Raw genomic sequence first — 13,750 nt, 5'->3', positions numbered from 1 at the left:
TTTACCTATTATAATGTACTCTGGCAAAGTTGGCAATTTAGCACCTTCTTGCTGGTGCTAACAAAACCTCTGGTGTTCTGGCCAACAATCCCCCAGAAGGTCACTTACTTCACAGCTGTTTATGCAAATTGCTGAGTGCAAATTGGCTGTTTGCCTACAAATAAACTCACTACACTTCACAGTACCTTGGGATGTTCTCCAAATATGAAAGGTGCTGTATAAATATAAATTTATATTGTAAACTTGGTTTGTGAAATCCTGTGAAGCATTTGAAGATGTCTCGATGATGCTATATCAAATGGAATTATTAGCAAACTTTCATGGATGGAATAACTACAGGCAATAGAGCAAACTATTGTGTGCTTCACAGGCTTTTGGCAGAGACAAGGACCTTTCCTGCTCTCATTGATGCTGTATTGAACTTGAAGCTTACCCCAAAAAAACTAAGTCTAAAAAAATTCTAATATTAATGTTAATTTATGGTACATGGTATTTTTACTTGTATTATTAAATACCACATCAAACAGCAAATGATTCTAATGTAGGAAATATAGCTCAGAACTTAATCAATTTTCTGCAACCTGTCTATTGTATGCTCTGCCTGAACTGACAATGCACAATTTCAATTTCACAAACATACATAGTAAAAGTCAATATTCAAAATAAAAAAGCTAAGCACTTGCCTATGTCTTTGTTATTGCTGGTTTCATACTGATCATTAACTCCATGGAGTGACCTCAGCTTGGCATTCATCCGCTCTCCTTTAGCACTGGTACCATGGGTGCTTTGTGTACTGTCTAAAATAATACAGGAAACAATGGTTGTTACTACATTTATCAAGTCGGAAGTTGGTTTTATACATAAATATTATGTTTACAGAGAAACATTGGTTATATTGAACTATACTTTCCAATGCCCACCATGGCGATGTTTTCTGAAGCTTGAGAAGTTAACAACAGTGAAGAATATAATAAAAGATGATGTAAATTGGGACTAACCAAGGTAACAAATTTGAATACAGATTTTTTAATGCAGCATTCTGACTCCCTGAATGCTTTTCTTGAAAATACAGCTGAAGACAATAAGCACCAATTGAGGATACTATGATAAGATGGTTCAAGATATCACTCCATTTAATCTTTTTGAACAAATCATCATCAGCAATTCAGCATTCCCCATTATCGTCCAGCTACAAATTTAGGAAAACGTGTGGCATTTCTATTACAACAGCAGAGAGATACTTCATATGATATACTAAACCCGACAGTATTAACATTACAATTACATGTTCTCATTTCCCTGGTACAATATATAAGAATTTTAGGGTTGGAGAAAGGTTATTGGACCCAACCAGCCTGTCCCGATTTAATAACAGCAATCTAACACGATGCATTGAGGCCTGCAGTTATTAGGAATTTTCAAACTGTTTCAAACATAGAATGATAACCAAAACAAGATTGTGAATCATCTTAAAAAAAGGCCAACTGAAATGTTTATCATTATTACACATAGTGATACAGCATGGAAACAGGACATTCATCCCAACTTGTCTGTATCAGTGTTTATGCTCCACACAGGCCCCCAAAACTCCTATTCCCTTCTACCACATCTAGGCATCAAGTTTCCTTTAAAATAAATTGACTTTCGCTTGAACCACAGCCTCCAGTAGTGAGTTCCACATTCTCACCACCCTCTGTGTGAAGAAGTTTCTCCTAAACTCCCTATCAGATCAACTATTAGCTATCTTATATTTATGGTCCCTTGTTCAGATGCCCGGCTTGCTATCCTGGGTGAAGGGCGCTTATGTGAACACAAGTTGTTGGACTCACCAACAAATGGAATGCAGCCTATTGAAGTCCATCTCATCTGAATTTGTACTGTGTATAAGTAAACTAATACACAATTCTTTCCTCAGTAATACTGTTCCTATCTCCCAAGACGACATGTCTGGCAAAGCCACACATTTCCCCAGTAATCAAAAGTTAGAAATATAATTCAAGAAAAATAATTTAAAAAGGAAAGAGCATGAATTGGCATATATAATTCCAGCATCGGAACAACCAATTTAATAGTACACCCATCATGTATCTGAATGACTCATGTTCAATAATTGAGAATTTCTGAATTTAGACTGCAACTTGGATCCCATTTTTTCATAAACTGATGATCATCACCTACAGGTGCACGATAAGCCATGATTGTTAAGCACCTTGGGCTGTTCTCCCAACATGAAAGGCACTATACAACTATTGTAAGTTGTTACCAGCCATTTTTTCAAACTTTTTTTAAGCTCCTTGAGATGTATAACCACCAGTTTAAAAAAAAACTTGTGGATAACTTTGTTTTGTCCTAATTTCCTCACTTCCAAGAAGAACGAATGGAAAAACATTGCATTTTGGAAAAAAGCAATAAGCAATGAAATTATAGTCAGAAGGGAATTGAGGAATTGTATTGTAATATACAAGAAACAATGTCAGCAGTGACCTGACAACTAAAATCAGACATTTGTTAGCACAGGAAAAGGACACTTAGTGTTGCAAGCTCGGTGCAACACATTTCCAGTTAGCACAGGCCCACTATAAACTTATGGTCAATGGAGGGGTTGAGTGGTCTCTTGTCTCCCTGAAGGCATGTCTCAAGACCCACCTCTTCGACCATGCCTTCGGCCACTCTCCTACCCCTGCCCTCCATCCCTCCTGATCCCGACCCCCTGCTCGGATCCAAATCCCTGACTGTCCAGCCTCAGGTTTGTCCTCGAAGTGAAAGCCGTTATACAAATGTAATTTGTTGTTATTGTTGAGAGGTGTTCTAACAGGATTGCTCTACATCATGGTTTTCGTATTGTGACACACTCCGAAATTCATCATTCATTATTTGGTCAGATCCACTCATAATCTGAGCATTATAATAAACAGCACACCATGTATATTTTTTGCATTTCTAGTTCTGTAGGATAAATTACCAAATGCAAGGATTATCAGTATTTAGATACACCACTCGGAATAAATATTGCCAGCAGCGTATCTATTCTAAACACTGGACAGCTGATCACTATAGATACTTACCCCTAATCTGATCCACTAATGGACTGTGCCTGCTTTCAGGCGAGAAGGCAGCTATAAAGATAGAATGAAAACGAGAAGCAAGAAGTTATAGAGTATTCTATAAGAAAGCTGACTTAAAAAACTCTTAGGTATTAAGATGCAAAGGAACTTTATTCCGGGGATTACCAAGGTTCGTTCCTAATTCCTTCAATATATACATTCCTGCTTTCTGGATTTTACATGTACTTTACCGATAGAAATGTAAAGATAAAAATAAAAATCGTTGCCTGGATTCCAATTCTTCTCTTAGTAACAGTGGATAAACTACTGCAGTCCAGTCAAGAAAAAAACAGTTGTATACCAAGAAACCTATGCTTGAAACAAGATTTCTATAATATTCACACAAAACAGTCAGTTTGTAAATCTTCAGTCTATTTACACAATTTGTTTAAAACTCAATCTAACAAATATAGCAAACAAGCCTTAAAAATATCTGATAGAAAACTTGTAAAAAGTACTGCTATAAACAAGAGACCAGTGCCCGATTAGATTAGGGTATAATTTGGAAGCAGTTTTTTTATAGTTCTTAAAATGCTTCTGAATTAACACTGCATTGTTAATCCATAATTCTGCACGATTTTAAATTTGGAAGTAAATTGGTCTATGGTCAACTGGGATTTCACGACTATTGTATCTTTACACCATGCCACAAATAGCAACACAATTCCCCATCTGTTAACACTGTAATTTTGTTTTCAATCTCTCTGTGTCTAGTCAACACAGACCAAAACCCTGCAGCCATACCAGGATTTCTGCTGGTGCCTAGGATTCCTGGAGGTGTTGATCCTGTGTGGCATTTAAAATAAATGGAAACAAGAAAAAGTGTCATCCTTAGCCAGAACAAATTAAAATTAAAAGGATCTACATCGATTTTAAATCAAATGTTCAAATTGTTCGGGAACACAGTTGTAATTTCAAAAACCCAAAACATAATCTGCAGGTTAAAGATGGTGGTTAAAAATTAGATCACACTAACATTCCCGAATAGTTCTTCAGATTTTTTTTAAAACTTTAAAATCTAAATAGGAATATTGACACAGAATTGGCATTTAGAAAAATGGATCAGAAAAAGTTCATTCTTGCACTGATGATGCAAGATTAAGAGAATTGATGGGATTAAGAGAGTAAGAATACATTCAAATTAAATCTCAAGGAATATATGCTTTCAACTTGATATTCATAAAACACAATTTTCAGAAGAAAACACATTTCATTTGTCCTATATATTATGAAGTTTGTGTCCCATGTTTCTGGATTTGGAGATACCTGACTTGGCATTCCCCTGGGTAAAATGTACAGCACATTTCAGAAGTAGAAACATAAGGGCTATTAGGTATATATATTACACAAAGTATTGGATGGGCAGTGAATGAATTGCAAGTGTACATGGGTCACACCTTGGTTGGAATGCTGAATGTGCAGGGATATTTACACAACTCGGTGGTTCAAAAACAACAAGTGACACAATACAAAGATGCAGCTCCCCTTGGTCTAGGCATTATTTTTTAAAAATGTGTTGAGTTACAGGTATCTGTAATGAAGGTAGATATTTCATAAATTGCACATTGTGGCTACTAGAAGCACAGATATCTTTGGAGAAATTATATCGGGCTATTAAAAGACACATCAGAGATATCTTAAGAGTCTAAAGTACTCTCCAGGAAACTGTCGTGGCACACTTACATTACTACAGTATTACCCATTTTTCTCATAACCATTTTCCTGTTCACCCTCGATTTCAAGAGTAATCGTTTAGCTAATTTCAAATCAACATCACTCATTTTTTATAAAATCACAATTCATTTTACTGATTTATGATTCCACATACAGGGACGGGACACTTCCAATGACATAAGTTTTTCGTTGAAAATGTGTCTGTACAAGCTACAATACTGTTTTGTTCTGAAAACTTACTTCTGGTCATTCCTTCTTGATAGAAGGGAACTTGGACCTAGACCAGTTTGAACTGACATTGCAGATTCAATTCTTGTTTTTTTACTTTCTATTTTAATGATTTGCTCAGTAAAGGCGACCATGCAAAGCTGCACATGAATACGGACAATAATAATTATTTTACTTTTAATAAGTTCGAACATCATCTGATAATAAATCTCCAAAATTAAATCAAGATCTAGCAGTTGTTAAACTAACCTGAAAAGAATGAGTTAGTGTCAATCTTAAAAATTCTATAATACTTTACTCCTCATGAAAACTGATTGGTTTTAGCTTTATTAATATCTTGCTAACTAATGTTTAAAGTATGCAAGTATTTAAAGTTACACTTTGGAAACAAGACATTACATTTGAAGTTTCATTTGCAAGGTTTCTGGTTAAAAAAACATCTATCAGAAATAGGCTTTCTGCAATCAGTATCATTTTACTACAGCCATATGCACACAAAATACTCAAATATTTCAAGTCAACATTAGACACCCACATGATGCCTGAAGCAGCATTTTTGCTGATCTTGTTACTTTATTGCAATGTCAGATCATAATAAAAAAGCATAGAGTTTGAAAACCTTAAAACAACTTATTTTTACCAGTAAAGAAGGAACATAAGAACATTCAAACAAGTCTATGTCAACTCCCTTGAATTTTAGTTCTCCACCTAATGTACTTATAATACCTAAAGTACTAATGATACTTTAAAATCCTTACTCTGCATATCCATCCAGCCCCCTTTTAAATGCATCAATCAAATCTATATAAATTGTGCATGAGTTAATTCATGGCACTTTACTTCATTATTAGGTTATTAGCTACAACACCTACAAAATTTCATTACAATAAAGTTTATAACTCACAATGATACACACTCAATAGACTCCAAACAAACTACTAAAACCTATATTTTCTCCAACGACAAGTGTTGAATATCTATAAATGGTACCCTGGACGATTCCGGCATTGAATACAAAACCCAGACTGAATTGTTGGTGGTGGTGGAGGGGAGTGGACTATGTTAGGTGAGGGTAAGATTGGGTTTGGCTGTGATGTCCTTGCAAATGAACTGCCCTGCGACACTCACTATCTGTTCTGAATAATGACCACATAGTTGCTTTTCATGAAATTATACCTCAATGTGATTCAACACCCTTCAAACTGGGAAAACGTTTGAAAATAAATCTTAGCAGTAAATATATTTGGAATCCTTCTTCTGATGAGGGATGAAGACACATATAGCTGAAGTTGAGTAAGGTCAAGTATCTTCCACCCTGCTTGAGAAAAATTGTACAATCTAAATTCATTAGTACATCTAAGAATTAAAAGCTCACTCAATTTGCTTTCAGGATCATTTTTAAGTGCATATATAAGAGGCACAAAAAACACATTTGGGAAGATAGCTCTATGTAGAGATTTTAGCAAAATTAAGTCCAAATGATCTTTTTCTGGCCCACTTACCACTACTAGCACTGCCTTCTCTGCGTCCACGTGCACTCCCATCTCTGCCAGACTTCACTCGCTATTTAGAAAAGAGTACAGTCACTTTATACAGTTAGAACAAAATCTATGAGGTGATGAGGCTAAGATGATGGAATCATTTAAGAAACACCTTGATGGTATAATGGGATGATGGAAGGATGGGTATTCTGGAAGGATGACATCAAATGGGCCAAAGGGGTTTCTGAACTTTTGTGATCTTACAATAATAAGGACAAGTAAGATTGCTTTGAAAGGTGAGAGATTGGAAGTGAGAGAATCACCACCCATCAAATGGCAAGTTTTTTTTTACCATTTTCGGGGAATGTAAGAGAGATGCTAGGTATTGCCTCCCTAGATATGGGAACAATATTCAAGTGTTGAACAGACTTGGGTTTATAGGGAGTTAAAAGTATTTGCGGTGACAACTTTTACAATGTTGTGATGATTTAATTAACATGTTCTCATGACTAAAATAGGGCATGTGGAATCATGGGAGAGGTAGCAGAATGGATTAAAGAATGGTTAGGAAACCAAAAGCAAAGGGTAGGACTTAAGGTCATCTTGTCAGTCTGGCAAGAGGTAGAAAGTAAAAAATTGTGTTTTACAGGTATCCATGTTTGATCACCATATACATAAATGAAACAAAAACAGAAGTCGTTGGGAACACTCAGCAGGTCAGGCAGCATCTATGGAGAAAGAAAAGTGAGTCAACGTTTCGGGTCCACAATCCTTCATCAGAACTGGGACGTGTTGTGAGGGAGAGGCTTTTAAGGACTAACAGAGAGGGGGGAGGCAGGGCAAGGAAGACAAAGGAGAAAATGGGGTAGAGGACAAGGGATGATGGATTACAGAGGTGTTAATAATGCAATCCAAAGGCGGGGAAGGGGGGGGAAATGGAGGGAATGCAACAAAACAGGCAGACCAGAGAGCACCCTCCTCCGCCTGGCTGAACTTGTTCTGACATTAAACAACTTCACCTTCAACTCCAACCACTTCTTCCAAGTAAAAGGTATCACTCTGGGAACCCACATGGGTCCCAGCTACGCCTGCCTGTTTGTTGGCCACCTGGAACACTCCTTGTTCCGGGCCTACTCCAGTCCACTCCCTGACCTGCTCCTCAGACACATTGACGACTGTGTTGGGGCTGCTTCCTGCTCTCAAACTGAGCCGGAAAAAGTCACCAATTTTGCTTCCACCTTCCACTCCTCCATAACATTCACATTGTCCATCTCCGACTCTTCCTTTCCTCAACTTCACCATTTACATCTCGGGGCATAGATTATCTATAGATATCTTTTACAAGCCCACCAACTCCCACAATTATCTGCACTACAGATTACATTTGTATAGCACTTTTCACGTCGGGAAGATATCCTATGGCGTTGTACAGCGTACAGCATTTCAGACCCGAGCTGGGGTCAGGGAGGGAGAAGGGAGGGGAAGGGAAGATGGGTGACCTATTGCATGGTCGAAGAGGAGGGTTTTGAGGTGGGACTTGAAGGAATTTAAAGAGAATTTAGGAGGAACTACAGGCAGAGGGTAGTGAGATTGTGGAACTTGCTGCCTGAATCGGTAGTTGAATCAGATAATGTAGATGCATTACATTTATAGTGTCTTTCATGTCGGGAGGTCTTCCCAAAGCGCTGAACAGTCAGGTGTCGGGGCACGAGCATGGGGGAGGGGTGGTGTAGGGGTGAGGGAAGGCAGAGAGATGGGAGGGTGACCAAAAGTATGATCGAAGAGAAGGCTCTTGAGACCGTCCTTGAAGGAGGCAAGGGCGGAGGTGAGGTGAAGGGACTTTGGGATGGAGTTTCAGACTGTGGGGGCAGAGAGACTGAAAGCTCGGCCACCAATGGTAGGGCGGGTCGGGCGGGAGACATGGAGCAGACCGGAGCCCGCTGAATGGTAGAAGCGGGCAGGTTGGTAAGGAGTCAGCAGGTCGGAGAGGTAGGAGGGGGCAAGATGGCCTTGAAAGTGAGGACTAGGATTTTGAACTTGATCCTCTGAGGGATGGAAAGCCAGTGGAGTCGGGCGACGGTGGGAGTGATGGGGTCACAGAGCCTGGTGTGCAAGAGTACACAAGCTGCGGAGTTTTGGATGATCTGCAGCTTGTGAAGGGAAGAATTGGGAAGGCCAATGAGGAGGGAGTTTCCATAATCGAGCCTTGATGTGACGAATGCGTGGTTGAGGGTTTCGGTAGCCTGAGGGGTGAGGCAGTGGCGGAGTCTGGCAATGTTGAGGAGACTGAGGTTGATAGATTTCTAAAGGATAGAGGGATTAAGGGATATGGGGATAGGGCGGGTAAATGGAATTAGGTTAGAAGATCCGCCATGATCTTATTAAATGGCGGGGCAGGCTCGAGGGGCCGAATGGCCTACTCCTATGTCTTTATAGTCTTATTCTACTTTTCAGGCCAAGCTGAAATATTCAAAACCATTCTATATTTGCAATGGGCTCCTTACTGCAGGATCATTGTTTTGTAAGAGACATCTGAACAATGTAGACATGAATAAACTGTGTAGAGAAATTAAAAGAATAAATTATTATTACCTCAATTTAATGACATGAATGAGAATATAAGATGAGGACTTCCACCTAGTCTTAGCCTATTTAGTCTCTAAATTTATGGAAAATTCCATATGTTCAGCCTTAATTTAGCGGCTAATCTTTTTATGACCTGTGGAAAACTGGCTTCTAAAGTAGGATCAGAAATTTACATGATCTTAGATTTTACAGGCTAATACAAGATGAAATATTGTGCCTAAGGTTTATTGATTAACTATGCTAAAAGACAAGGGAAGGTTAAGTGTTCTGAGGACATCCGATTGGTTTTGAATGTTATGACTTTTAAATAAGCACACAATGTGTGCCAGAAAGTAAGGGGGGATATTAAATCAGTATTGTTGCATCCAATTTATGACTTCACTTTTACTTATATTTCAGTACATGTTACAATTTAAACAGTTGGAAGCTTCACATAACACAGCACAAAAGTATTTGTTACAAAAATCACTTGCCATTACTTTCATGCAGGGTATACATATTCACCTGTTCTCTTATTTCCTTCATTTTTTCAACTTTCTTGAGTCTTGTGGCATATTCTTGAATCTCTTTCAGTCCCATATCTGTGCAGAGACGAACCAGGAACCGTAAACCTAATCAAAGAACCAATTTAAAAAATCTTACTGTTACACACAAGGTAAACAAATTCATCAACTAAAATAAATAAAACCCACAAGTGAGCAGTAAATTCCTAAAATGAATGGTGATTGAGGAGCAGAGATTTTTTTTGCACCTAACCATTATACTGGGGGAAGGGGGGGGCTGGAATAAGATTCCCCAGCAAGGAATGGTCAGAAAATATGATCGAATCAATTATGAAACACCGCAATTTTTCACCTTTATGTGCGCTCACATTTATTAGTAAATTTATTCTAAACCAACTTGATGCAAAATCTCTTACAGAGAAATCCCCTTTAACCTTTTTATGGAAACAAACTTGATTTTGTAGGAAACCGATATACCCTTGAACCATTAGGCTACGTTTATTTTGAAAAGATCTTACATTCAACATTATCTGGAAATTTCCGATGAATGTCTTTATAAGTTTCCAATGCCTTCTGGTAATTACCTGTAAATCACAGAAAAGCATAATATAGTACATTAGGTGAGTAGTCTTTTATCAGCTGGGAATATGGGAAGTAACATTTTAGAAAAACAAACACGCAAATATCTGAGTATTTTAACCAATGCAGGGGTTAAAATTTTACAAAAACAAGACAACTGGAACATTGTGTGGAAAAAAACCTTTAAAAAACCAAATAGTTTTTAAACAGTTAGAGTGATACCACATTTTCTTTTGGTCAACCAGGTATCTGATGCATAAAAGAAATCCATCACTATGCTTAAAATGCACAAAATCCAGCTGATCCAAAACTCTGCAGCCTGCATACTCACCCATAACTAACTCCATATCCCCATCACACTAGTTCTAGCCAGGCTCCACTGGTTCCCTATCGCCAAACAAATTGATTTCAAGATGTTCACCCTTGTCTTCAAATCCCTTCACACCATGGCACTTCCCTACCTCTCCGACCTGCTTACTCCTCAACCCACCACCCGCTGCCTCCGCTCGACTGGCTCCAGCCTCCTGCACGTCCCTTGTGCCCTCTGCTCAGCCATTACACCGCAAAACTCTGGAACACTCTTCATCTATCCCTCTGCCTTGCCCCTTCCTTCCTCATCTTCAAGATCACGCTTGAAGACCTTCCACTTCACCCGTGCCTATAGTCAACTTAATCTTACAGTTGCAGTGCTTACATGCCCTTCTCTATTGAAAATGTGTTCATTAGTTGATATATAATACTATATTTTGTTTTTAATCCAGTTTGTCTTTGAAAGAGTTAATTAGTGCTTTTGCTGGAAACTAGTGTCATTTTACTCAAAGATAGGAAGGGTTCTCATAACAGGCCTATGGGATTCGGGCTATGGGATAGGAGTGGGGGAGTAGGATAGTTCTTACAGTACAGAAGGAGGCCATTCAGCCCATCGTGGGGCTGAATGGCCTCCTTCTGTGCTGTAAGATTCTATGATCTAGCTTTGTTTCAGTTTTGTTAATTTTAAATCCATCCTTTGCTCGGTAATTAGCCTGCTTATATCTACGCATATAAATACTTAAATCATGACCACCTCAATATTCTATGCTCCAATGAAAAGAAGTTTTAACATAAGAAATGCTAGAAGAAAAAAGACCAAGGTCCATGTAGTTTGCCTTCCAACTTCCTGTCGTTCGCATGCACATATGTCCTAAACTACCTATGTACTATATCCCATAATGTTATTTCCTAAAAGCAAACTATCTAATCTGTGTTTGAAAGAATTAACACTTCCTGCTTCAACCATCTCCCTGGGAGTCTGTTCCACAGGTTCACTATTCGCTCACTGAAATAGTGTTTTGCGTAGATTCATTCTGAATTTACTTCCCTTCAATTGCAGGCCATCTCCTCTGGTTTTACTATTCTGGATAAGTTGAAACAGCCTGTCATGATCTATATTGTTTTGCACCTTTAGAATCTTAGAGACAGCAATCACATCACCTCTCAATCTTCTCTTTTCCAGCGTGAACATGCCCAATTTTTTTTAGTCGCTCCTTATAGTACAGTCCTTCCATTCCTTCAATCATTTTGGTTGCCCTCCTCTGTATCTGCTCGATTTCTCCAATATCCTTTTTGTACTGCGGCGACCAGAACTGTACACAGTATTCTAAGTATGGTCTCACCAATGATTTATACTGTGGCAGGATTATCCCACTATTTTGGCTTGCTGTTGATCTTTTGATAAATCCCAACATCTGGTTTGCTTTACTCACTGCCACAGAACATTGTTGGGAGAGCTTCAATTTATTGTCAATCAGGACCCCCAGGTCCTTTTCATTGTCCATACATATTATTTTCCTTCCGTTCAAATAACAGTCCCTTTCAGGAATTTTTGTCCCCATGTGAAATACTTTACATTTCTCCACATTGAATTCCATCTGCCACCAATCTGCCCAATTCCCAAGTATGTTCCCAAGTACTAAGTTGTGTTAGTGAACCTCTCTTCATGACTTAGAAGCCCACATTATAAAATCAGTCTAACAAGTTTGTCTGTATATTACAGTAAACAAATTAAATTCAGTGTGGACCCAGCATCTTCTTCTCTCCATTACACTATAAGAGCATTACATTTGTCAATGTAACAGATATATTTTTTTAAAAAAACATCAGTTGTCTCATCTATCCCAGACTTTTATTGGAGTTTTCTTTTCAAATGTTTACTAGTGTATATTTCAAGACTGAAGTATTTGGATATTAATGGTATGAACAAAAGCTGGAATTTGACTTACCACTTCTCCTGTAACAGCTTGCTACCATTAGCTGCCATTTCACTTGAGTTGGTCTGTGATGAAAATAAAGTTTTAGTAGGCATTACGTAGTGACACCTTGTTTATTGTGTCCATCTGTGACCAGGGCTCGCTCTGACTCCTCGTCCTCCTCGCGTGGACCACTCAACTCTCCTCCACTGCCTCTCCTCTCACCTTAACCTTCAAGGTTCTGACCTGGAATGGTTCAGATCCTATCTCTCACACCAGCTCCACTTTATCTCCATAAACGGCTTCTCCTCCAGCCCCCGCACCATCTTGTGCAGTGTTCCTCAGGGCTCAGTCCTTTTCTCTTCAACCTGTACATGCTCTCTCTTAGTGACATCATCCGCAGACATGGGATCAACTTCCACATGTATGCGGATGACACCAACTCTATCTCTCTGCCTCCACCCTCAACTCCAGGACCACTGATGTCCTGACCGATTCCTGTCAGACATCAAGTCTTGGATGAGAGCCAATTTTCTACATTTTAATATCAGCAAGACCAAGGCCCTCCTGTTTGGCTCGCGCCAGTGCGTCTGCACCTTGGGCACTGGCAGCATCAGCATCCAAGGATGCACATTCCACTTCACCAAGGTTCAAAAAATGACATAAATATCTGAAGTGGATTATGGTATAAGAGGTCAAAAAGCACTAAATAATACTTACTGGATAAGTGCTGCTCTTTCAAAATACTGAATAGCTTTTTCACAGAACTGCGTATCGATGTAGTAGGCTCCAAGCCATTCAATGCCCTCAATGTTCGATGGGAAGTACCTAAATGACTGACAAAATTAACCGTATCAATTAAACAAAAGTTGAGTACTGGCATCATTGCATGTTTGCTTTAAGTTTCACAGGAGGAAATTTTAAGAAAACTGAGGAATATAAATTTGCATTTCATGAATAGTGGTAGTTATATTTTCAAACCACATTAACAAACTCCAAAGTTTGCAGTACAAAAGAAGTCACTCATAATAACACTAATAATCTCTGCATTTGATATATATAGCACCCTATCACTTCATTGAGATGAGATGCCTCATAGAATATATTGCAAAGTGGTTTGACTGTGTATTTTGTGGACGAAACGCAACAGCCAATTGCATACAGAAATGTCCCACCAACAGTTGTGGATTGGGAGACTTTTTTTTTTTAGAGATTATTATCCCCAGAAAGTAATTTGCCAATTGACTAATAACTGGGTTCCTACTTACTGTTAGGTAAACAAAGGTGTGTGGAGTACGGAAACTTGCTTAAGGTTCTGTCCCCAGGAATCGAACCAGGGTCCTATCGCTTGCGAGGTGAGCCTGCTAACC

The 13,750-nt window shown here is 38.7% G+C and overlaps 1 protein-coding gene across 3 annotated transcripts in view; it reads right to left on the bottom strand.

Annotated features, from left to right (window-relative positions):
• Positions 1-13,750, bottom strand: part of ift88 (intraflagellar transport 88 homolog) — a 33,066-nt gene that overhangs the window by 822 nt on the left and 18,494 nt on the right. For 2 of the 3 annotated variants that reach the window (XM_007905572.2, XM_042334088.1), the window contains exons 20-27: positions 13,101-13,216; positions 12,414-12,466; positions 10,095-10,160; positions 9,578-9,684; positions 6,509-6,569; positions 3,849-3,890; positions 3,066-3,116; positions 684-797 (exon numbers count right to left, since the gene is read on the bottom strand). In XM_007905572.2, coding sequence (XP_007903763.1) covers positions 684-797; positions 3,066-3,116; positions 3,849-3,890; positions 6,509-6,569; positions 9,578-9,684; positions 10,095-10,160; positions 12,414-12,466; positions 13,101-13,216 — 610 coding nt within the window. The remainder of the gene's footprint in view (positions 1-683; positions 798-3,065; positions 3,117-3,848; positions 3,891-6,508; positions 6,570-9,577; positions 9,685-10,094; positions 10,161-12,413; positions 12,467-13,100; positions 13,217-13,750) is intronic. The other variant, XM_007905574.2, reaches the window with a different exon arrangement.

Source organism: Callorhinchus milii, unplaced genomic scaffold, assembly GCF_018977255.1.
Source record: "Callorhinchus milii isolate IMCB2004 unplaced genomic scaffold, IMCB_Cmil_1.0 Scaffold4, whole genome shotgun sequence".
NCBI classification, from domain to species: domain Eukaryota; kingdom Metazoa; phylum Chordata; class Chondrichthyes; order Chimaeriformes; family Callorhinchidae; genus Callorhinchus; species Callorhinchus milii.
This window is presented reverse-complemented; position numbering and strand designations above follow the sequence as displayed.